This window comes from Borostomias antarcticus (assembly GCF_949987555.1).
Source record: "Borostomias antarcticus genome assembly, chromosome: 10".
Taxonomy (NCBI): Eukaryota; Metazoa; Chordata; class Actinopteri; order Stomiiformes; family Stomiidae; genus Borostomias; species Borostomias antarcticus.
In genome coordinates this window covers 12916565-12941015 of record NC_140243.1, presented here as the reverse complement: position 1 = coordinate 12941015, position 24451 = coordinate 12916565, and the positions used below count along the sequence as shown (strand labels likewise).

General features: G+C 47.1%; 3 protein-coding genes across 4 annotated transcripts; 2 read left to right on the top strand and 1 right to left on the bottom strand.

Moving 5' to 3' along the window:
* Window positions 1–94: 94 nt before the first annotated feature.
* On the bottom strand, window positions 95–3726 carry cdc42l (cell division cycle 42, like). The gene is made up of 6 exons (XM_084444248.1): window positions 3605–3726; window positions 2507–2611; window positions 2287–2359; window positions 1956–2065; window positions 1543–1740; window positions 95–1101 (listed from the first exon to the last, which is right to left on the bottom strand). The coding sequence occupies exons 2-6, from the start codon at window positions 2609–2611 to the stop codon at window positions 1012–1014; spliced, it is 576 nt and encodes a 191-aa protein (XP_084300374.1). The 5' UTR covers window positions 3605–3726; the 3' UTR covers window positions 95–1011.
* Window positions 3727–4106: 380 nt separating this feature from the next.
* Window positions 4107–9465, top strand: mlf2 (myeloid leukemia factor 2). Of its 2 annotated transcripts, none has more exons than XM_084444189.1 (8): window positions 4107–4611; window positions 5212–5323; window positions 5412–5447; window positions 5642–5695; window positions 6188–6328; window positions 6568–6727; window positions 8446–8653; window positions 8960–9465. In XM_084444189.1, exons 1-8 carry the CDS (start codon window positions 4568–4570, stop codon window positions 8970–8972), a joined length of 768 nt encoding a protein of 255 aa, XP_084300315.1. In that variant the 5' UTR covers window positions 4107–4567; the 3' UTR covers window positions 8973–9465. The 2 variants fall into 2 exon arrangements, with proteins under 2 accessions (XP_084300315.1, XP_084300316.1); XM_084444190.1 differs by having other exon boundaries at window positions 8446–8660.
* Window positions 9466–15835: 6370 nt separating this feature from the next.
* LOC311313818 (gamma-enolase-like) lies at window positions 15836–21699 on the top strand (the record flags this gene model as incomplete). Its single annotated transcript, XM_084444021.1, has 12 exons — window positions 15836–15920; window positions 15999–16094; window positions 16271–16329; window positions 16600–16669; window positions 16787–16920; window positions 17812–18034; window positions 18882–19079; window positions 20453–20529; window positions 20751–20875; window positions 20993–21101; window positions 21207–21265; window positions 21630–21699. The coding sequence occupies 12 exons, from the start codon at window positions 15836–15838 to the stop codon at window positions 21697–21699; spliced, it is 1305 nt and encodes a 434-aa protein (XP_084300147.1).
* Between the last annotated feature and the right edge of the window lie 2752 nt (window positions 21700–24451).

Here is a 24451-nt window from a genome sequence, read left to right as displayed (position 1 = left end):
ACACACGGGAGAAAGACGGCTAAAGAAATCAGTTTATACAATATGTCAGTTAAACCATTTTATTACAAACATTCTGTGATTACAAATACTCAGATGTTTTCTAGTAAAAGGTTATAATCTCTCATCATTATCACTACTATCAAGATCAGCTATTAAAATATTACAGCTTAATTTGTTATCAGCAATCAATCATAATCAAGTTGGTAGTCTAGCAATAAAAGAGAAAGTTTGAAACTAGAAAGTTCCAAAACTGAATAACCGCTAACATTTTCCCAAAAGAAGTCATAAAATTAATACAACATACACAGAAAGGAGGAATAAAATATAATAAATTCAGTTCAACGTGTCACCTGCATAAGGCAATAGAATCTGCAGCGACAATGCACTTGGTGATCCCAGAATGCACCGGGAGCTGTGAGGAAGGTGTGACCGTTATATAGCTTGCTAACCTGGTCTGGAGTGGAAATAAATCTCTTCTACTCTCTTCCTCCCAACTCAAAGTGGCTACTAAAGAAAATAAAGTTCCAATTCTGTGATTTCCCCCTTTGTACTTTCTTTATCAGGGCACAAATGCCCTCAAAGACAACAAATAAGCCTGAAAACGTCCTAGTTTTCAATTGGAACCAGCTGCAGCTCTTTAAAGTAATATCTGTTTTGGTGTGGGGGTGCAAAGGTCAAGGTGGGGGGTGAAAGGGTAGGGGAAACACTGCAGGTTCTAAAGAGTATCTGTAGGAGAAGGTGAGAAAGATCCACCATTGAAGTCCTGTTTCTCCCGTCTTCTTCTGCATTCACAGCCTGAAGGACATCTGTTCCTCCCCTGCTCTCTCAGTACATAGCTAGAAGGCACAGTCAGTGTATAAATGTAGAGTGAGTCTCAAAATGCCATTTCCCCTCCATCCCTGCTCACTCTTTGTTGTCCTGGTCATGCACCGCCCCACCCGTCCTAACCGCTTCCTCAGGCCTGTTTACTTCTCTCTGTTCTAACTTGACTGCTCCTCTCCTCTCCACTGTCTATAGAAGGACACAGCGCTTCTTTGGTTTTGTCTCCGGAGGTTCCAAAGCTGCCAGGATCGCCTCGTCAAACACATTTTTTAACCCCCTCTGAGAGAAACAAAATGAGAGAGAGAGAGAGAGAGAGAGAGCAAAAGGGAGATTATTTTACACTTTTTAAAGCCCCAAACGCACTGGAAGACTCAGTTTGGCGCTCCTATGGCGCACTGCAGGCGTCAGCTTTGATAGGGAGCTGATTTAATTTAGATTGATTTGTCCCCATTTGACGCTCCAAAATGTAAACAAGTTCAGAGTAGAAGCGTCAAGGCAGTTTGACTCGCCTCAAAACACTTTTGGTGCGTGATCGGCCATTTAAAACAATTGGTGGGCTTCAAAATGCTAGCGTCACTCTTCCAGTGCGTCTGGGGCTTTATTCGTCAAATCAAATGTGTATGTTGTTCATACACAATACAAAATGTGCATGAGGGTTTCTCGTGAATTTGGAAAATATCAAAACATCACGTGACATCACAATGACGCCGGGCCCTTTACCTGCGTGAGGGCGGAGCACTCCACGTATTTGACCGCCCGGAGGTCGCGGGCCAGCTTGTCCCCACTCTCAGGAGACAGGGGGCGCTGTTTGTTCTTGGCCAGCTTGTCCACGGTGTTGCTGTCGTCGCGCAGGTCCACCTGGGTGCCCACCAGCAGGAAGGGGGTCCGAGGGCAGTGGTGGGAGATCTCAGGTACCCACTGGGGGGGGGCAGACCACAGGGGGAGGGATTAGAGGGGGGGGGGGGGGGGCAGACACCAGGGGGAGGGATTAGAGGTCACGACCTAGTGTGTCCTCAATTTTCCATACAAAATGTACTCCATGGTCCTAATTCCTGAGCACTTGACTTCCAGCCATTTGTGCTTGATGTTGGTTAGACGCATGTTTGAACTTTGACACAGCAACAAATAATGACCTTCTCACGGACGTTCTCAAACGAGGAGGGAGAGACGACCGAGAAACAGACGAGGAAGACATCAGTCTGGGGGTAGCTGAGAGGACGCAGCCTATCGTAGTCCTCCTGACCTGGTTAGACCAATAGGAAACAAGATTCAGTGATGGTGAGAATGAAACAATGAGTCACACAACTCATCTGTGTTCCTAAGGCATCTTATCAGTTAGTGAGTTCACGTCTGGCCTGATTAAGATTACACTTTATAACTAGGCTAGGCTACTGATGGTCTGATGGAGAGAGACCAATAGAGTGAGGGAGACGGACAAACACGCCTTCCTTCACTTTGTATTACCTGCTGTGTCAAAAAGGCCAAGTGTGTAGGGTTCCCCTCCAATCATCACTGTCACAGCATAATTGTCAAACACCTTAAACAAAACAAAAAAGAGTTAGAGAGAGATTACAAGAGAGGGTTATCCTTCAACTACCCACTATAGAGACAGCTCTCAGGCCGGGCTCTCTAATTAACCTATTCCCACTCACTTGGCATAACGCATTCCATGTGTTCCTCTTACCGTAGGCACATATTCTGAAGGAAACTTGTTGGTCGTATAGGAAATCAGTAGGCAGGTCTTTCCTACAGCTCCGTCGCCCACCACCACACACTTTATAGTCTGCATCTACAAGGTAAAAAGACAGAGAGCATGAGGAAGACACCTACACGTCATAACATTACTAGTATCTCTCCAAGGACACATGGGAGACTTTTGACTATGTCCCACAGTGCTACATAAACTGTGGGATCCAAAATCAATAAAGCTCATTACATAAAGTGGAATGAAAACAACACTGGTGAGTAACAACATTATCCGCTAGAATTCTGCTGCACCCCGTCAACTTGTGACACTAAATCAAAAATGCACAGACAGGCAGGCCGAGAATCTAATTTCCTTAATGCAGCCATGTGGTTTAGACATTATGTATTCATTAAAACAACAGCTATTCTAATTATTCACAGGTCAGAGTGGAAATGCATGGTTCTATTAACGTTACTTCCGCATACTGGCATACCAGAGAGGGGCGACATGATTTTGGGGTAGCTGTAACCTTAGGTATACGTTCTAGTTGGCTGCTATTTTCGGCACCTAATGTTAGCTAGCCTGAGAAATTTCTACTGCCTTGCCAATTTAGCCAGCTAGATATTAATTACTTTCGATAGGGATTGGCACTGAAAACTTGTTCAGACACAGCATGTAAATCAACGTTACTTAGTAAGCTAGCTACGATAACTAGTTTGATTATGTTGTACAGTACACTAATAGCTAACGTTATATCATTACATAATTGTCTCAATTACCCTTTCTACTAGACTAATGTTAGAGTGTCTTGAGGTAGTTCATTTCTAGACTCAATGCAGCAGAACATGAAATGAAAGTGTCCCGAGATGATGACACAACACCGGCCCGCAAGCTAGCCATCTCCTTCTTAGCTAACGTTAGCTAGCTAACTAACTAGCAAGCAAAAGTAAGCTAGTGCTAACGTTAGTTACTGCCCCTGCATGGACTTACTGTTTAGAGCAGCTAGTTAGACACTTTTACAAGGCAACAAACCATAGCTACCATAACTGTTTAAACACATAATCAACTATAACATAATACATTTTAAGTACTCACCGTTTTCTCCGGCAATTAGGCGTTGGTTACATCCGGGTTTGAATCGAACCACTTTTGCGCAAGCGCAATAGAGATTTCTCCATCCTTTCCGTTGTTGTACAAAAGTAAATGCACGCTGCCCCCCACACACTACAGTAAGTGAGATACAGGGACCAGTATCTATCATACCAACTATCTCTGTGCCTAAACAGGGGTATATTTAGGTGCCGCTGCGCACAACTTAATTGGTTGCATAGCACTTTTCCTAGTTCCCAAGCCATACATTTCAAGCCTGCATGAGAACAGCACCAACCTTAACCCTTAGTCATGACTCATATATTGTGAATTGGTGATCATAATGAAATGCTTGAAGTTATCAATAAGCGATTGTGTCCTTTTAAATGTTACCTGATTTGGATTTCTCATAGGAGCAGGTGCATGATGCATACCGACCAACTCAGAATATTCAGTCTGCGTCATTTCCGGTTGTTGCCTCCCCCTTTTTATTGACATTTCTCTTAATTCAGCTTGCGGGCTGCAGGCGTTAACGGGGTCATTTGGTATATAAAGGAGTGACAATTGCCATCACGATGTTTTAACGGATTGTTTCATGGTGTGTTCAAACGAGAGACTTTTGGATCGGAGAGGCTGCTGAATTATTGTGGAAATATCAACATCTTTCTTGTTTTGGCTTCTTGACGTTTTCGCTTCCTTTGTCAGTCTGACTTCCGTTTTCATGTGCAATCAACAGTGGAAAAATAACTTGCTGGGAAAAACCTAGCTAGCTGTCAAATGTTTTAAGTTCTTCTAAGACGTGAGCAAAGTACGAATTTCATTTGGCATTTGGGTGTGCTTTGAAGCACATTCATTTCAAACAGCGGTTTGTGAGCTAGATTTGAAGGCTCCCTTCAAAGCTGCACTGAGCCCAGAGGATCCGACTTTTTAGCTAGCATCGGCTAGCTGAATTAGCTCACTGAAATAACAATGTTTCGGTATTTAAATGACGTGGATGACAGCCCTTACATGATGTAAGTAATAGCTAATGTTAACATAATGCTACATGTCATTATGCCGCTAGGTACACTAGGCTAGCTAACGTCAGTTACATTTTAGCTAACATTAGCTTGCTAATGCTTTCGTAATGTGTTGAGCCGTTAGCACTAGCCAGCTAACGTTAGCTAGCTAGCTAGCTTGGTGCAATTGTTGCCGTTGTGTCCCGTGGAAGGCCTGAAGCTAGCCACATGAACTAACGTTACAGTAGCTACTCTATAGCAGAAACTGTTCAGATGCATTATTAGAGTGTCTTTGACTATAATGTTTGCTAGCATAAGCCAAATTACTAATGATACTCACCATGCTAAACATGATGTTACGTTGCTGTTGCTCGGCCATCATGTCTATTTAGTGCATGGAGACATAGGCCAAGTCTTCTTGTAGGAATGAATGACTTACGTACTGTGTCTTTCCCCTTTTGGATTTTTCTCAATAGAACCCGATCTTAGTTGTAGTAAACAATTTCTCAGATCATTTTATTCCCTTCCTGGCATGTGAGTGGGCGAGCGAGAGAAAGACGTGCAGCCCTCTCCAACAGGTAGGCTACATATGGAGTGTTTGTTTCTTTCTTTCAGGGATCCGTTTGCAGCCCACCGGCAGCAGATGAGGAGTCTCTTTGGTTCCTTTGGTTTTGAGCCGTTCCCCCTCAGCCCTCAGATCCAGCCTCCCCGCGCTCCTCACCTACAGGTATAGTATGTTGCCATGTGCGCATGCTGTGTGTCTTTCTGCCCGTTCTTTTTTAATTAACGTTTGACACTTTTCTGCGCTCTCTCAGGCCGGTGCACTGGCTCCTTATGGAATGATGGGAATGGTGAGTTACCCCCCCCTCCCCTGTTGGAATGCTATTCACGTTTATCAGTATGGACTTGGTGAACCAAATACAATCTCTATGCCATGAATAGTGCTTCACTATAAACTCCTTCTCGAATGGCAGCTTGATCTCTGATTTGTCAGGTAAATCAGTCGGGAGTAATGGAATTCCCTGTCCCTCTTTCTCTTCCTTAGGGCGGAGGGTTCATGGACATGTTTGGGATGATGGGGGGAATGATGGAGAATATGGTGAGTATTTCTACAGACTGGAGGATCTCATCACTTTCTATCAGGAGGTTTCGTAAGGGAGCAGCAAACAGGGCTTTAATCTCATATGTGTTACATTAGTCATTTATCTATACTTTTATCCAAAGAGACTTATAATAATTGCATTTAACGCAGGAAAAGCCAATGATCTACTACTTGCCAGAACTCACAAGTGCATCTCCTTTCTAAAACAAGTGACTAAGAGCATAGTCAAGTGAAGAATAGCAATCTAAAATACAATAGGTGCTTAAGAGGGAGGATCCTGGTAGTATTTCTTGAAGAGGTGAGTTTTGAGCCTGCGGTGAAAGATGGGCAGTGACTCCCCTGTCCTGACGTCAGGGGGCAGTTTATTCCATCACTGTGTCACAGTTTAAACCTGGCCCCTATAATCACCCCCCACCCTCGTGAGATTTCTATCCAGGGTGAGTTTCTAGGTAAGGGTTTTTGATAGTTGTTCTGTTTTCCCGTCCACTGACCCCGTACCAAGAGAGAATGTCCGGTTCCCCGAACTGTCAGACGTACTCCTCGTCCACGGTCATATCCTACTCCTCTTCTGACTCCGGCGCTCCCAAAGTCTACCAGCAGTCCAGCGAAGTGAGGACCGCGCCGGGTGGGGTACGTCTGCTCATTTTTCAAAACCTACCGCAGTGGAGAACCGGGTGTGAAAATGTTCATTCAGGCCTCAGTGTTCATAGTGAATGTGGAATGCATTGTGATTATTTTAGCGTCGTCCACAGTGGTCTGTCAGCGGTTGATGGTTGTCAGTGTCTGAGTTCTGTCCGGTTAGCTGATGTGCTGTTGCTGTGCGGGCGGCTAATCTGACCCCCCCGTCGTGCTCCACCCCCCCATGTCAGATCCGGGAGACGCGCCAGTCGATGCGTGACAGCGAGAGCGGCCTGGAGCGTCTGGCCATCGGCCACCACATCTGGGACCGCGGCCACGTGATGGAGCGCTCCCGAAACCGCCGCACCGGTGACCGCGAGGACCGCCAGGACTACATCAACCTGGAAGAGAGTGAGTGGAGGGGAGGGGAGGGGAGGGGAGGGGAGAGGAGCGGAGTAGAGGGGAGGTGAGAGGACGGGAGGAGAGGGGAGGGGAGGTGAGAGGGGAGTGGAGGGGAGAGGAGAGGAGAGGAGAGGAGAGGAGAGGAGAGGAGAGGAGAGGAGAGGAGAGGAGAGGAGAGGAGAGGAGAGGAGAGGAGAGGAGGGGAGTGGAGAGGAGTGGAGAGGAGGGGAGAGGAGGGGAGAGGGGGGGAGAGGGGGGGAGAGAGGAGGGAAGGTGAGAGGACGGGAGGAGAGGGGAGGGGAGGTGAGAGGGGAGTGGAGAGGAGGGGAGAGGAGAGGAGAGGAGAGGAGGGGAGGGGAGGGGAGTGGAGAGGAGGGGAGAGGAGGGGAGAGGGGGGGAGAGAGAAGAGGCGGGGAGGAGAGGGGAGAGGAGTGGGTCTTCACAGTCCTGAGGTCAGGGTGAAGGACAGCTGGAAGACTCCCCTCTACTGGTGTTCTCAGGTATGGTCTGGAAAGCCTTCAGACGCTCTCAGCCTCCAGCCCATAGCAGCAGGATGGGGGGCTACGGAGGGGAGGTTGTTAGATGTGTTTCCGTTAATGAGCCTCGCCGCTCTCCAATCAGATCAACATTAAACACGGCAGAGGTCTAAATAAACAGCTGTGAAGCGGCCACTCTGAAAACCTGCCTCCAACCCTTTGAGCAGACATGCCATCGTAGCTAACTTAATCAATCAATCAATCAAAGCTTTATTTGTATAGCGCATTTCATACCCAGAGGCAACACAATGCACTTTACAGAGAACAAGGGAGGTGGGCACTCTATCAAGTATATCATTTGTAAAGCCCTCATCACTACGATATCATGCACACAATAGCAAACGCCTGTGGCAAAACAAATGACAAACTCTCGTACATGTTCTTGCAGTTGGAATATAGATATGCCAAATATATGCCAAAATACACTCCTACAACTTAAGTTTAACTGGGGAAGAATAAGAGACGCGTGCGTGACAGATGTGATGACTTACCTGGGGCCGTTGGCTTGAAACGTCACTTACTACTGGCTCAGCCAATCAGGGAGCGAATTTAATCAGAACTTTTCCCTCTGGACAATTGTGTTGGATTTACTACTGACCTGAGACTGCTACTGACCTAAGACTGCTACTGACCTGAGACTGCTACTGACCTAAGACTGCTACTGACCTGAGACTGCTACTGACCTAAGACTGCTACTGACCTGAGACTGCTACTGACCTGAGACTGCTACTGACCTGAGACTGCTACTGACCTAAGACTGACCTGAGACTGCTACTGACCTGAGACTGCTACTGACCTGAGACTGCTACTGACCTGAGACTGACCTGAGACTACTACTGACCTGAGACTGACCTGAGACTGCTACTGACCTGAGACTGCTACTGACCTGAGACTGCTACTGACCTGAGACTGCTACTGACCTGAGACTGCTACTGACCTGAGACTGCTACTGACCTAAGGCTCACTGGGTAAGGCTACACTTCACCCAAGATGTTGGGCATGAGCATAGCTGGACGGTGAGTGTGTGAGAGAACTCTTCTGAATCCCCCCCTCCCGTCCTCTCCCAGGTGAGTGTGTGAGAGAACTCTTCTGACCCCCCCCCCCCTCCTGTCCTGTCCTCTCCCAGGTGAGTGTGTGAGAGAACTTTTCTGACCCCCCCCCCCCCCCCCCTCCTGTCCTGTCCTCTCCCAGGTGAAGCTGCAGCCTTTGACGAGGAGTGGAGGAGGGAGGCGGGCCGGTACCCTCCCCCCAGCGCACGGGGGCTTGACTATGGCCGAGACCGGAGGGCGGGAGGTCAACAGCTCGCTCTCGCCGCCCCCCCCAGCTCCTCGTCTCCGCCCGCCCCCCGCCACGACTCCCCCAGACACCCCCCACCCCCAACCCGCCCCCGCTACGACTGGTGAGAGGTAGGAAAGGGCGAGAGCTGGAAGTGTGTGTGCGCGCGAGTGCGGTTATGGGTGTGTGTTTGGGATGGCACCATTTTCTGTGCGTACATAACCATCTTCACAGACGTGTGCGTGTTGTGTGTGTGTTGTGTGTGTGTGCATGCGTGCTAAATCGGTAGTCAAGTGGTGTGCTCATGCTTTCCTGTTTGATACTGAGGATTTTGCTCTGAAGTCTGGTCAAGGACACTGGGATATCTTCCCCTCTTCCATTACTGGGCGGCACCGATTGCTTAACCTTGTTTTGTTTTTTCCCCTCCCAGGGGTCAAGGTTGAGGCGAGAAGGATATCTACCTGATGCTGTGAACGAGGATGAACAGGGAAGTGGGTCATCTCGACTGACCATCACAGATGTTTGATATGATGATGGGACTGTCTATATATATAAACTATACATTTAACACACACACACTTCAGAACTCAACACCCTCAGTAGTTGCATTGATGGTTCAACTTCTCTGCTGTTACTGTAAACACACACACACGCACGCACACACACGTACAGGAGTGCATACTCACACTTGACCAGGCACACACATACACAAACACACACACACACTCACTTTGTATATAGAAACACATTATCAAACTTTACATGCGTTTTTTGCCCACCACACTATATAAGTAAATACACATTGTCACACTACAGTGCATACATTTGCTGTACAGCCCATAGATGTTTGTGTAGACACTAGTGTGTCTGTGGATTGAATTGTATACTGTTGACTAATTAAACTAATTGATTGAAAAACCATTAAACATTGTTAGATAATTGCATACTGCGTTGTGGTTTGTTTTAAGTGGACTGCCTGACTCGCCTATATTCTTTGGACAAGGAGTGTAATATGATGGGCTTCAGTTAAGAGGGTTATAATTTAATCTGTTTTGAAATAGACTTTGCAGTTCAGTGTAGTCATTGGATATTGTCTCTGTCCTTGGTTTTGCTGTTGTAAATACACACATTGTCTCACACAACATTCACACTCAAACATACATCACACACATTCACACTCAAATATACATCACACATTCACTCTCAAACATACATCACACACATTCACACTCAAATATACAGCATACATTCACTCTCAAACATACATCACACATTCACTCTCAAACATACATCACACATTCACTCAAACATGCATCACACACATTCACACTCAAACATCACACACACGTGTTATCTTGCACGTTCATGCTCACACTCACCAGTCTCTGAGTAGCTGCAGATGGTCATGTGACCTCCAGATGGAACACGCCAGTGAAGTAGCCAATCAAAAAGATACTCCCTCCCCCACTCCCTTGGCACGTTCCCTCTGGATCGCTCTCTCTCTCTCTCTGTCCCTGATGATACAGTAATACTGTACGTCCCTGTTAGATTCTCTCTGTTTCTCTGTATGGATACAGTTATTGTACGTCATCTGTCCCTTTATAAAGGCGCACGTGCCACTTTCCTCATGCCCATGTTTGTCCACCAGAGCCCAGAGGACCATGTTTGTCCACCAGAGCCCAGAGAACCATGTTTGTCCACCAGAGCCCAGAGGACCATGTTTGTCCACCAGAGTCAAGAGGACCGTGTTTGTCCACCAGAGCCCAGAGGACCGTGTTTGTCCACCAGAGCCCAGAGGACCGTGTTTGTCCACCAGAGCCCAGAGGACCGTATTTGTCCAAAGCCCACCGGTCTCCAGATGGACGGACGTAGCCTCTCTGTCCCTGACGTCTCACGTCCTTCCTAATCTAGTCTCAAGATGGATCTGCCATTCATTCCAGATTAGCCTGTCCATTAAACTTTACTTAAATAAGCACCATTACTGTATTCTTCATCCACTGCCAATGCTGTGCCAAGGCTATGTACGCTAGTGTATTTCTCAGCCAGTGAACATGCTATGCTAAGCCTTTGCATCTGACAGTATGTTCCACAGCTCCTGCCAATCGTGCCGTCTGTTCATCCCTGCTCGCTGTGTTCACCCGCTAATCAGTGCTTACATCACTGCCGACTAGTACTGATGACATCCGCGAAAATGTTGTCCCAGCAAATTATGCATACATGAGTGTCCCATTTCTGTGTTTGCAAATGCAGAGCGGTGCTGCCTAGGGCTTGACTGCAGCAGCGCGTTGGCTGTCACAAATGGGACGGAGCAGGGGGGTTTGTGGGAGATTGTGTTTTCCACTCCAAGCCTTTCTCCTCAGACTTTCTATTGTCTGTCATGTTCTTGGTCCGGGGCCAGAAGCATTGATTAAACAGCATTTCCCCCCATTTTATTATTTTACTGCATCCCCTTTTCTGCTCTGATGTTTTTGTCTCCTTGACCCAGTCTGGCTCCCTCCCCTTTTCCCTGCATCTCCCAATGACTCACGCACCCCCCCCTCCCTCCCCCGTCACAGGACCTCACCCCCCTCTCCTCCCTCCCTTCTGCTCTCTCTCCCTCCCTCTCCTCCCTCCCTTCTGCTCTCTCTCCCTCGCTCAGATGCTCACATTCTCTCACTTCCCTACTAGGCTCCACACAGGCTGCAGGTAAAGATGAAAAAGATCAATCTATTTCTTCGTTCCTCTCCCTCCTCCTCTCCTCCTCTCCTCCTGTCTTCCTGTCTTCCTGTCTTCCTCTCCTCCTGTCTTCCTCTCCCCCTGTCTTCCTGTCCTGCTCTGTGGTTTCTCACTGTGTCATATCTTCATTGGTCCATATTCAGTCGTTGACTGAACAGCACAGTACCATCCTATGTTACATCAGTTTATGCGTTTGTCAAGGATTGACACTGCATTTGATGTGTGTGTTGTCAGATTGTGGTGCAGTGTGAGAGGTTTTGTGTGTGTGTGTGTGTGTGTGTGTGTGTGTGTGTGTGTGTGTGTGTGTGTGTGTGTGCGTGTGTGTGTGTGTGTGTATGTTTGTGTGTCGCTGCATGTGCTTAGAGTGCATCTACTTCACAGCTTTTCCTCCCCAAAGATGCGTCACTGTTTTCAGGCTCTGTATGTGTGTGTGTGTGTGTGTGTGTGTGTGTGTGTGTGTGTGTGTGTGTGTGTGTGTGTGTGTGTGTGTGTGTGTGTGAGAGAGAGAGAGAGAGAGAGAGAGAGAGAGAGAGTGAGTGAGAGAGTGAGTGAGTGAGTGAGAGAGAGAGAGAGAGAGAGAGAGAGAGAGAGAGAGAGAGAGAGAGAGAGAGAGAGAGAGAGAGTAATGGAGGTCCTTTGGTATTTGCCATTGTTAGTGTGTCAAGGAAGCAATTCTGACCTGCTGATAGTTTAATGTTTCGGGCGAGCAATAGAGGTAATTGTGCTCTCTCTCTCTCTCTCTCTCTCTCTCTCTCTCTGTCTCTCTCTCTCTCTCTCTCACTCTCCTCCATCTCAGAATATTCAGCGTATCTCGCCAAATGGGGGGTTAATAATTCACTACTATTCCTTCCTTGCTCCCCCCCATCTTCTCAGTTTTAGGGGTTGACATTGCTGACGTTACTCATGTACAGGTGCAGCTCAAACGATTTGAATATCGTGAAAATGTTCTATATTTTTCGTCACTCATTTCATAAAGTGAGACTCATATTATATAGATTAATTACACAGAGTGAAGTTCAAGCCTTTATTTCTTGTAATTTTGATGATTATGTCTTACAGCTAATGAAAACCCAAAATTCAGTGTCTCAGAAAATGTGAATATTGTGAAAAAGTTCATGGCAGCTATCAATGGCTTTAAAGCAGTTAGCTAACGATACGATGATTTCTGTAGCTGTTTTGCCGAGTTTGAGTTTGCCTCCGTTTATGCCCGAGAAACAGAAGTTGAACCAGCATCAAAATAATTACAGGAATCGTTGTAGGCTAATGTTAGCTAACTGCTTTAGCCACCGACAGCTAGTCTACCGTTAATGTGGAAGCTGTTGTTGTGAGCTTGTGAGCTAACTGGCTATCGTTCTTGCAACTTGCTATTATACAAAACCACACTTGCACATCATTCGAATTTCAACAATTTATTAGGGATTTAACATTCAAAACTGAACATGAAAACTGAATACTACCTGAGTACAACATTCTGCATTGCTCGGTTTGTTAGCTACATGACTACTGGGCGCGTCTGCTTGCTTGCGTCCATGTATAGGACGCAATGACGTTCATGTAGTTTCCGAAAACCGTTTAATCGTTCCCTATGTAGTTCACTATGGGAGTGAGTGAACGGGTGAACGATTTCACACCGTATCGAGACTCGCTTCGGTTTTTTTTAAAAGCACGTGACCAATGACAAACGAGGCCTCGGTTACGTGATTGGTTCGCGATTCGAGTGGTCGACGTAAGGAAGCGAAACCCGCCTTACCCGTCTTGAAGGTTGTAGCCTAGTTGGTTGTTGCATGGAGTTGAAAGTGTAGTAGACGTGTTTAGGATTGTTTTGCAGGAGTTTGTGGGAGGTGTAGGAGTTTAGGAGTAGTAGTTAATACAGTTATACAATCACTCAGTCCCCAGTTTCACTGCCCATAGGCCTGCTGAAGCACATATGTCACTGCCCAGTTACAGAAGCTCACAGTCCCGTTACAGAAGCACATTTAGCCTACTGCCCAACTGCACCCCTCACAATGGGGCCCCTCTTTATTCCATTCTTCCTGTTCTGCATGTTTAGTCAACATGGTCACCCAAATAGATTTATTAGGCTATTTACCCGTTTTCATGTGTTGACCAATAACTATATCATGTTACCTTACCTAGTTACAACAATAAACATAGCCTATAAATTATTACTATGGGTTATAAGTAGGCTAGTCTATATCATACAGTGAATTCACAACCATCCTGGTTACCATCCTGGCTATTCCTTTGGTAAAATATAGCCACTGGCACTGCCCCAGCAATAGAGCAAGAGCTGTTTTAACACCTTTATCATAGATCCAGGCAGATGAAGATTATTCTAAGACTCTTAGTAAGGGAAGGTGGTTTGTTCTCAAATAGCCTACAGCTAGCACCCCACTATTCCTCAATTCATTAAACTTTATTGCAGACATGTCCAAATAAATAACAAGACACACACTTTTCCCTTTCCCTCCCAGACAGCAATCTGATCTGGGCCATATACAGGCCAGATCTGGCACTTGTGGCTTAGTTCCAGCCCATATATGGCCCAGATCCGCTTGCTATCTGAGCTCGGTTTATATGCAGCACACGCCAATTAGGCTCAGTCTACAGGTGTAGCTAAACTAAAAACCATCGATCAAGTTGTCAATCAAAATCAGTTAGGCTATCAGTAATGTTTCAGCGCTCCTGCAGGTGCGCAGTGATATTGGCTGCTCTAAATTATATTTGCCAGCAGGTGTCAGTAGCGTACTAAGCATTTAATTAGGCTTCGAGTAGGCTAATGAATCTTTTTGCGGTGCAATGTGCCTAAAAGGCTCGGTGTTTCAGAAATCCTCGTTTCGCCATCACTACCGTCTTCTTCTTCACGTCTTCTCCTTCGGTAAAACATGACAGCGTTGCATTGTGTTATACGGGACAAATTGTAGGGTACATCTTCTGTTCACTAGAAATCAACGTGAATTGTGGGTATTTTGTAGTGGGCTATAGTGAAATAACCGTTGAGAATTCTAATACTACAAAAAATGGCGGACGCACTATATAGTGCACCATATAGGGAATAGGGAGCGGTTTCGAACACTGTCACTCTAATCAGCTAATTAAATCAAAACAACTGCAAAGGTTTCCTGAGCGTTTAAACGGTCTCTGTCTGGCTCAGTAGTCTACACAATCATGGGGAAGACTACTGACTTGACAGATGTCCAGAAGACAGTCATTGACACCCTCCACAAGGAGGGTAAGCCACAAAAGGTCATTGCTAAAGAAGCTGGTTGTTCACAGAGTGCTGTATCTAAGCATATTAATAGAAAGTTGAGTGGAAGGAAATTGTGTGGTAGGAAAAGGTGCACAAGCAACAGGGATAACCGCAGCCTTGAGAGGATCGTCAAGCAAAATCCATTCAAGAATTTGGGGGAGCTTCACCAGGAGTGGACTGTGGCTGGAGTCGGCGCATCAAGAGCCACCACGCACAGACGAATCCAGGACATGGGCTACAAATGTCACATTCCTCGTGTCAAGCCACTCGTGAACCAATACAGGTACTCCACAAATTATACTTTTATTTATTTATGTGCGTATAAATGTATATATTGTATTACTATAATTGTCACTATTTTTTATTATTATTATTGTTTTAGTTTTTTTGTTGCTTATTTTTGTGTTAAGAATATTGGAGGGAAGGGATGATGAACAGTGTACTGTTATGTTTGTGAATGTACCTATTGATAACTGTTGATTATTGTACACTTTTCCAAAATAAAAAGATGTTGTAAAAAAAAAAAAGTGTGGTCTTACTTGGGCTAAGGAGAAAAATAACTGGACTGTTGCTCAGTGGTCCAAAGTCTTCTTTTCAGATGAAAGTACATTTTGCATTTCATTTTGAAATCAAGGTCCCAGAGTCGGGAGGAAGAGTGGAGAGGAACAGAATCCAAGCTGCTCGAGGTCCAGTGTGAAGTTTCCACAGTCAGTGATGATTTGGGTGTCATGTCATCTGCTGGTGTTGGTCCACTGGGTTTTCTGAAGTCTACAGTCAACGCAGGCATCGACCAGGAGATGTTAGAGCACTTCATACTTCCTTCTGCTGACGGGCTTTATGGAGATGCTGATTTCATTTTCCAGCAGGACTTGGCACCTGCCCACACTGCCAAAAGGACCAAAAGCTGGTCCAATGACCATGGTATTAGTGTGCTTGATTGCACACCTCAGCAGGGACACAGGCTGATGGCCTCCATGCTGCATTGACGCAAAAGGAGCCCCAACCAAGTATTGAGTGCATAGAAACGAACATACTTTTCAGAAGGTGGACATTTCAATTTTTTAAATATCCACTTTTTTTTTATTGGTCTTAAGTAATATTCTTATTTTCTGAGACACTGAAATTTGGGTTTATTACCTGTAAGCCATAATCATACAAATTACAAGAAATAAAAGCATGAAATATTTCTGTGTAATGAATCTATATAATATGAGTTTCACTTTCTGAAATGAGTGACAAACATATTGAACTTTCACAATATTCAAATTTTTGAGCTGCACCTGTATACAGCATGTTTTTATGAGTGTATCCATGTCTTGCTGTGTGTGTGTTCCTTTCAGGATGTCCATAGCGAACATTGTTGCCAGGGAGATCCTGGACTCCAGGGGAAACCCCACCGTGGAAGTAGATCTGCATACTGAGAAAGGTAACATCGTTCAAACACGCGTGTGTGTGTGTGTTTATGAAGGCGGTCATCTTGTCCGCTGACCGGTGGTCTCTGCAGGGCTGTTCAGGGCGGCGGTGCCCAGCGGAGCCTCGACGGGCATCTATGAGGCGCTGGAGCTGAGAGACGGAGACAAGAACCGCTACAAGGGCAAAGGTTGGGGATGAGGACCGTGTGTGTGTGTGTGTGTGTGTGTGGTGTGCATTCTTGTGTTTGCATCTGACGGATGTTCTCGGTGGTGGTGAGGACTGGTGATAGACCACTGATATGGGCAGGTAGACAGATCAAAACTATTAGGAGTCTTGTTCCTCATCCCTCTCCCCCTCCCTCAGGTGTGCTCAAAGCTGTAGGTCACATCAATGACACAATTGGCCCCGCCCTCATCCAGTCGGTGAGTATTGTTGTGTGCGTATGTGTGTTTTATATTGCTTATTGTGTGGTGTATTGTGGTGTGTGGTGTATTGTGGTGTGTGGTGTATTGTAGTGTTCTGTTGCGTGTTGTGTGTTTTGTTGCTCTGGAGCTGTACAGCACTTTGGTCAACCTAGGCTGTTTTTAAATGTGCTTTATAAATTAAATTTGAGTTGTGTGTGTGTGATAGAATTAGAGAGAGAGAGAGAGAGAATCTGTCAGTATTGCTCTCTAAGGTGCTGTGTATTCCAGGGGCTTAGTGTGCTGGAACAGGACAAGCTGGACACCCTGATGATTGAGATGGATGGTACTGAGAACAAGTGTAAGTAGCGCACTACGGTTACGCTAGAAACCCAAATCACTTGCCATGCATTTTTTTACATTTAGGGTATTCAAAATGAAACCCGTGTTTTTTCGAATGTGAATATTCCTCCCTCAGCTCAGTTCGGAGCCAATGCTATTCTCGGTGTGTCACTGGCCGTGTGCAAGGCTGGCGCAGCAGAGAAAGGCGTCCCCCTGTACCGTCACATTGCTGACCTGGCGGGAAACACAGAGCTGGTTCTTCCGGTTCCTGTGAGCTCCTGAACATTTATTGTGGACCATTCAGTCATAGTGTTGATTACTGAGTGAAAAGGGTGATTGAGTCGTGCTCCTCCTCTTCCATCCCTCCTCCCTCCATCCCTCCCTCCTCCATCCCTCCTTCCTCCATCTCTCCTCCCTCCATCCCTCCTTCCTCCATCCCTCCCTCCTCCATCCCTCCTTCCTCCATCCCTCCTTCCTCCATCCCTCCTCCCTCCATCCCTCCTTCCCTCCTTCCTCCATCTCTCCTCCCTCCATCCCTCCCTCCTCCATCCCTCCTCCCTCCATCCCTCCCTCCTCCATCCCTCCTTCCTCCATCTCTCCTCCCTCCATCCCTCCTTCCTCCATCCCTCCCTCCTCCATCCCTCCTTCCTCCATCCCTCCTTCCTCCATCCCTCCTCCCTCCATCCCTTCTTCCTCCATCCCTCCCTCCTCCTTCCCTCCCTCCTCCCTCCATCTCTCCTCCCTCCATCCCTCCCTCCTCCATCCCTCCATCCTCCATCCCTCCTTCCTCCATCTCTCCTCCCTCCTCCATCCCTCCTCCCTCCATCCCTTCTTCCTCCATCCATCCCTCCCTCCTCCATCCCTCCCTCCTCCATCCCTCCTTCCTCCATCCCTCCCTCCTCCATCCCTCCCTCCTCCATCCATCCATCCCTCCCTCCTCCATCCCTCCTTCCTCCATCCCTCCCTCATCCCTCCCTCCTCCATCCCTTCTTCCTCCATCCCTCTATCCTCCATCCCTCCATCCCTCCATCCCTCCCTCCATCCCTCCTCCCTCCATCCTCCATCCCTCCCTCCTCCATCCCTCCTTCCTCCATCCCTCCTTCCTCCATCCCTCCCTCTTCCATCCCTCCCTCCTCCATCCCTCCCTCCTCCATCCTCAAGGCCTTCAACGTCATCAATGGCGGCTCCCACGCCGGCAACAAACTGGCCATGCAGGAGTTCATGGTACTTCCTGTAGGGGCGGAGTCTTTCCGTGACGCCCTGCGTGTGGGGGCGGAGCTTTACCAGACCCTCAGGGGTGTCATCAAAGAGAAGTATGGGCAGGACGCCACCAACGTGGGCGACGAGGGGGGGTTCGCCCCCAACATCCTGGAGAACCGTGAAGGTGAGGGCATCGACTGTACTTACATGGAGTCTCATGTAGTACGATACAATGTACTTTATTGTCCCCTTAGGGAAATTTGTCTTGGACTCAATACTGCGCATACATAGATCGCCTCTATACAGAAACAGAAAACACATATCCCACTTATTGCACATACCACATATTGCACAGAATACATATATTGCACATAACCTAGGGCTGCACGATTATGACAAAAGATAATAATTGCGATTATTTGCTTCAAAATGGTAATTGCGATTAATAATTGCGATTAATATTTATTTTATAATATTAATATATAATAACCAAAATGCTCCCAAATCACGGACGTTGATCCCTTTCTTGCTACTAACTCGTTTTCACTCATTTTTTCACTACTCACGGCTGCGGGTACTCTTGTGACACTTGTCTTGCCCTACTGCTATATGTCTTCTCAGTGAAATTGCTACGCACAGCGCACTCAGCGGGAACGCATTTGATTGGTCAGACAGCATAAGCGCCTGTGATTCGTCCGTGTAGTCCTAGCACACTCAATTCAAAATTATTAATCACATTAATTGCGGCCTTTTGCGATTAGTTAATCGCGGAGGTCATAATCGCGATTTCGATTAATTCACGATTAATTGTGCAGCCCTAACAAAACCCGTATTGCACGTACCCCAGTGAAAAAAACACCTTAACCCATTGCACAACCCCTACAACCTCACTTAACTTGTATAGTAGATACACACTATGTATAGTATACACACCATGCATGAAGCTATAGAAGCCTTATCCAAGCCCGGGGGACTAGGAGGGACCTCTCCCGAGGATGGGATGCTAGTATAGCTACAGCTTTCCTACCCAGCCCTGGAGCTGATCAAGACGGCCATAGAGAAAGCTGGCTTCACAGACAAGGTGGTGATCGGGATGGACGTGGCCGCCTCAGAGTTCTACGTCGAGGGGAAGTACGACCTGGACTTCAAGTCTCCGCCCGACGCCCGCCGACTCATCACCGCGGAGGAGCTATCCAGCATCTACCAGGGCTTCGTCAACGACTACCCAGGTGTGTGTGTGTGTGTAATGGCAGCTTGCTTATTAGTGCAGGACGCACACTCTGTGTCCCAGGGGAGGGGCTCTGGGGTGGGGGGCGATGGGTGTTAATGGCTGTTTCAATTACTGTGATCTGACGCCGTTTCAATTACTGATCTGACACCATCACATCACATCTCTGAGAGAGAGATAGAGAGAGAGGGAGAGAGAGAGACAGAGAGAGAGGGAGAGAGAGGGAGAGAGACAGAGAGAGAGGGAGAGAGAGGGAGAGAGACAGAGAGAGAGACAGAGAGAGAGAGACACAGAGAGAGAGCCATGTTAAGGAGGTTTTAATTATGCGCAACAGTGCACATCGGGCATAACAGGAGCTCCATTCACGTAGTTCTTTCCCCATCACTGGTGCTTACCCGTGAGTGTGAGTGTGTGTGTGTGTGTGTGTGTGTGTGTGTGTGTGTGTGTGTGTGTGTGTGTGTGTGTGTGTGTGTGTGTGTGTACGTGAAGGTGGTCTTCTTGCCAGTGGGGCATGGAGAGGGGTCAGAAGTCAAACATATTACTATTAAAGGAGTAGTAAAGGGAGAATGCATGTTTAGCCCTGTTTTAAGGTTACTTATGATCATATAGAATGGTTCAGATCAAAACGTTGACAAAACTAGCACTTTTGAGAAAGTCTGATAATTGCTCTTCCACCGTTTTGGTCATACAATGGGGGGGGGGGGCACCTTGAAAAATCTTTCAAAAACATGTTAAACTCTCAATTTCAAAGACAAGAAGCTCACCGAGGGGATAATTGGTGTCCGTTGGTGTTCTGACATCAAATTCACCGCAAAGTATGAATCCTGTAGGGTTTTATTGATCATTTTATGAAATCCATTGACTTGTATTGAAGCGACCGTTGTAGATATGTAGATCAATCCGCAGAGGGGATTCGGGAAGCGGAACTACTTACGGTAGTTATTGTTATTGTTTATGTTGCTAGGCTATCTAGTTTGTGGAAGTTTACACACGTATGTGCTGCGACTAAATAGTTCTATGCTAAATATTTAAAAAAGCCTTTCCAGATGAACTAGAATCTTACTTTATGGCGAATTATATGTCAGAACGCTAACTAACACCTCGGTGAGTTTCTTGTCTTTGAAATTGAGAGTTTAACATGTTTTTTGAATGATTTTTCACGGTGCCCACCTACATCCATTGTATGACCAAAACGGTGGTAGAGCAATTATCAGACTTTCTCAAAAGTGCTAGTTTTGTCAACGTTTTGATCTGAACCATTATATATGATCATAAGTAACCTTAAAACAGGGCTAAACATGCATTTTCCCTTTACTACTCCTTTAACAACATACTGCTACACTGACCCCCCCCCCCCCCCTCTCTCTCTCTCAGTGGTCTCCATCGAGGATCCCTTCGACCAGGATGACTGGCCAGCTTGGGCCCAGCTCACCGCATCAGTGGGCATCCAGGTGAGACGGATAGAACACAGGCCCGGTCTATTGACCACAGCCTTGAGAAATCCCGCAATTTGATTGGATGGCTTACGGTGACATCACTCGATCCTTTGCATCGCAGCATTGTCAGTAGCTCCTATAGTCTAAGAGAGTGAGAGAGTGAGGGTGAAGGTTCCCATGAGATGGGGAGGTTTCTAGGGCTGTAAATGGATCTGTGGACCCCTGGCTTCTCCCAGGTGGTGGGAGACGACCTGACCGTGACCAACCCCCGCAGGATAGAGCGCGCCCTGGAGGAGAGGGCCTGCAACTGCCTGCTGCTCAAAGTCAACCAGATTGGCTCAGTCACCGAGGCAATAAAGGCGTGAGTTGAAAAAGGAGTGTGTGTGTGTGTGTGTGTGTTGTGTATACCTGAGCCTAATAAAGCATAGAGTACACTCTTAAGCAAGAGTACCCTCTCCCCTCTGTCCTTGTGTCCCAGGTGTAAGCTGGCCCAGGAGAACAGCTGGGGGGTGATGGTCAGCCATCGCTCTGGAGAGACCGAGGACACCTTCATCGCTGACCTGGTGGTGGGTCTCTGCACTGGACAGGTAAAGCATACAAACATGCACGCAAACACACACACACTTACAAAAGTGTGCAGTGAATATCAGTATAATTGTCATGGGACCTTGTGTGTCTCCATGTTCCGTCAGATCAAAACTGGAGCCCCCTGTCGATCCGAGCGTCTGGCCAAATATAATCAGCTCATGAGGTTGGTGTCCAACTTACTCGTGTGTCAAGAAAAGCCATGATAATAAAGTTTTCTTATATTTAATGTGCTCTTTCCCTCCTTTACTCTCTCTCTCTCTCTCTCTCTCTCTCCATGTCTGTCTGTCTGTCTGTCTATCTGTCTCTCTCTGTCTCTCTCTCTCTCTCTCTCTCTCTCTCTCCCTCTCCACCTGTCTCTCTCTCTCTCTCCCTCTCTCCACCTGTCTCTCTCCCTCTCTCTCTCTGTCTCTCTCTCTCTGTCTCTCTTCCTCTCTGTCTCTCTCTCTCTCCCTCTCTCTCTCTCTCTCTCTCTCTCTCTCTCTCTCTACCTGTCTCTCTCTCTCTCCCTCTCTCTCTCTCTCTCTCAGGATCGAGGAGGAGTTGGGGGACCAGGCTCGTTTCGCTGGTCATAACTTCCGGAACCCCAGCGCCCTCTGAGTCCGTGGGTGCTGATAACACTTCATTACACACACACACACACACCACGCAAACACACACCACACACCATGCAAACACACCACGCATCACCTGAGGACAAAGACACAGGGACAAAGCTGCCTGACACACCTAGAGACGTGTTGAGAGTGAGAGAATATCACCCCCCCCCCTTTCAAACCTAATAAACACACACAGCGAAGGCACTAACACACACACACACACTGAGAAACTGCTGAAGAATGATCTGCTTTTAAATCAGTGATTTGATGCTTTGATGTGAGCTGAGGGCCTGACTAGCAGGTCTCATTACAGGAGGACTTGTTCAAGGGGAGAACAGATCTGTTTTCTCCCTCTAGACTTTCACTGTTCCCCGTGTTCACTGTGTCCTTGTCTCTACTTCCTCTCTTCTCTTCTCTTCTCTTTCCCTAAACCCTCCATCCATCTCTTCCTCTTCTCTTCTCTGCCCCTAAACCCTCCATCCATCTCTTCCTCTTGCTCTTCAGCAGGGTTCTCATCCCTCTCCTCTGTTTCTCCATCCTCCTCTCCTCTATTTCTCCATCCTCCTCTCCTCTATTTCTCCATCCTCCTCTCCTCTGTTTCTCCATCCTCCTCCATCCTCCTCTCCTCTCCTCTATTCCTCCATCCTCCTCTCCTCTCCTCCTCCATCCTCCTCTCCCTCGTCCACCTCAACACCTGGCCGACTGCCACAAAGCTGTTAGTTAACTCTGAAAGCTTTAATGCTACAGAAGCATCAATTCAATAAAAAGATGAGCAATTGATGTTCACTTCAACCACAATTGTCTGACTTTCCTTAATCCCACAAATAGGTACAGACTGCTATCATGTCCTGTTGGGACTGTCATTAAAAAACAATATCTAATTTGCTTTACATTTTTGTGCGACTGAATACAGTAGGTTGAATGAGAATAACTGATTAATGAAAATCAGTGCATTATGTTTTAATGCATGTGGATCATAGGCTAGGTTAACATACAATAGAGCTCAGACATTCCATGTTCTGTATGATGCTTGTGTGGGCTTCTTTTTTGGGGAAAATTGCACCCATGTCTCACTTAATTTACACCCTGCAGTGCGCACACCGCAGACCTGCTCGGTAACAATGTGTCAGATGTTGCTACATTGTAAAACACCGTTGCAGCTTCGTCCAACTGCGTGTTACAAATGTAGCAGCAGAGGGAGCGCGAGCCGCGGTGGTGTTGAGTTAAGGCACGCGCGCAGGCGCACTCCCTCGATCCTCTACATGGTTACTATGGTTACTACACAATAGGAGACGGGACAGGGGGCTGTGTGAAGGGGAGAGGGAGCGACAGGAGAGAGGGAGGAGGTTTGCAGAGCCGCTTGACTGGCCACACGGTTGCAAGCTTTCCCCGTCAAGATAGGCTAGACCAGGCAGAGGGGGAATGGACTGATTTGGGGTAAAGAAAGGGCATGCTTCTATTGTAGGGGGGGGATTACTGCCTGTATTAACAAAGAAGGCTGAAAAGTTGGAATAGGCCTCATAAATGGACCGGTTAGAGAGATTTTAGTTTATTAGTCGTTCCACGAATAGGTCCATGTTTAGGCTATCCATGGTGTAAAATGATATGCAACTGTTGACATACAGGCCTACAGAAACAAAGAAGATTCCATCATATTCTTCCATGAATGCCTTGTAGAGAATGTGGATGCATCATACCGCTGGAAGGTTGGTCTGTAGGCTTGCAGTAGGCTACCCCAAGGTGAAGGGGATCTGGGAGGGAGAATAGAGAGACCGTTCTCCCCGTCCCTCCCCTCCCCTCCCTCTCCAGAGTTTTGTCCCTCTCTCTGCGCCTCTTCCTTCGCCTTGCCTCCCTCCCTCCCTCCGTCTCTCTTCGCTCCCCCTTTCCTTAGGAATATGCAAATCACGCCCTCCTCCGGCTCTCTCACTCTCGCTCTCTTTCTCTCGCCCGACGTGCATCCCCTGCTCGCCCCTCCGTTAAAATTGTGACTGTACCGACGGCAAAAAAAAAAGTGCAAGTCGTCTTGACGGAGGAAGGGGGAGCGGAGAGGGGAGAAAGAGACGGGGGCGAAGGGGGTGGGGAAGGCGAGCGTACGCATCAATTTGTACAGTCTTCAGCAGAACCCCGTTTTTCCTGCAACGACTTCAGGGAGAATCCAGCGTTATTTGCGGAACCGTTACAATATGATTCAGCACCACCAGCCTCTGTTTATAGGAAGGTTTGGTTCTGTCCACGCGCAATGTAAAACGCGAGACAGCCAGAGGGAGTGAAAGGGGACACGCATCGCTGGATATTATAGGTAAGGAGAGGGGAAAATGGATGCACACTCTCTATTTTTTTTTTTTTAGCTTTTCTTGTTGGCCACGTTTGTGTTCTCCCTCCCCTTTCTTTGTGCGTTAATGATCATGCTCGTACGTTATGGCTAATTTATGCCCCGGTAAATGTGTGTTAGAACGGTCAACACACGCACTCACATTCCGACGAGAACAGGCGAGTCGCTGCAGAATGCCTATCGCCATTCTATTTCGTATTCTTTCTCCAGACATGGAAAGATAGAATGTGGGACAAAACGCGTTGATCTGTGATCCTCCCTGTGTTATCGGGGTAGCTGTTGCACATATTCTCTTCGCGGTTGGTGTAGACTATGGCTCTCTCGGTGAAGACCGAGCAGCTCAACCCGCTCGCCTCTGCATGTGTATCAATAACACTCGCAGGAGAAGAAAGAAGAAAGGCTCGTTGCGGTGCCTGTTTGA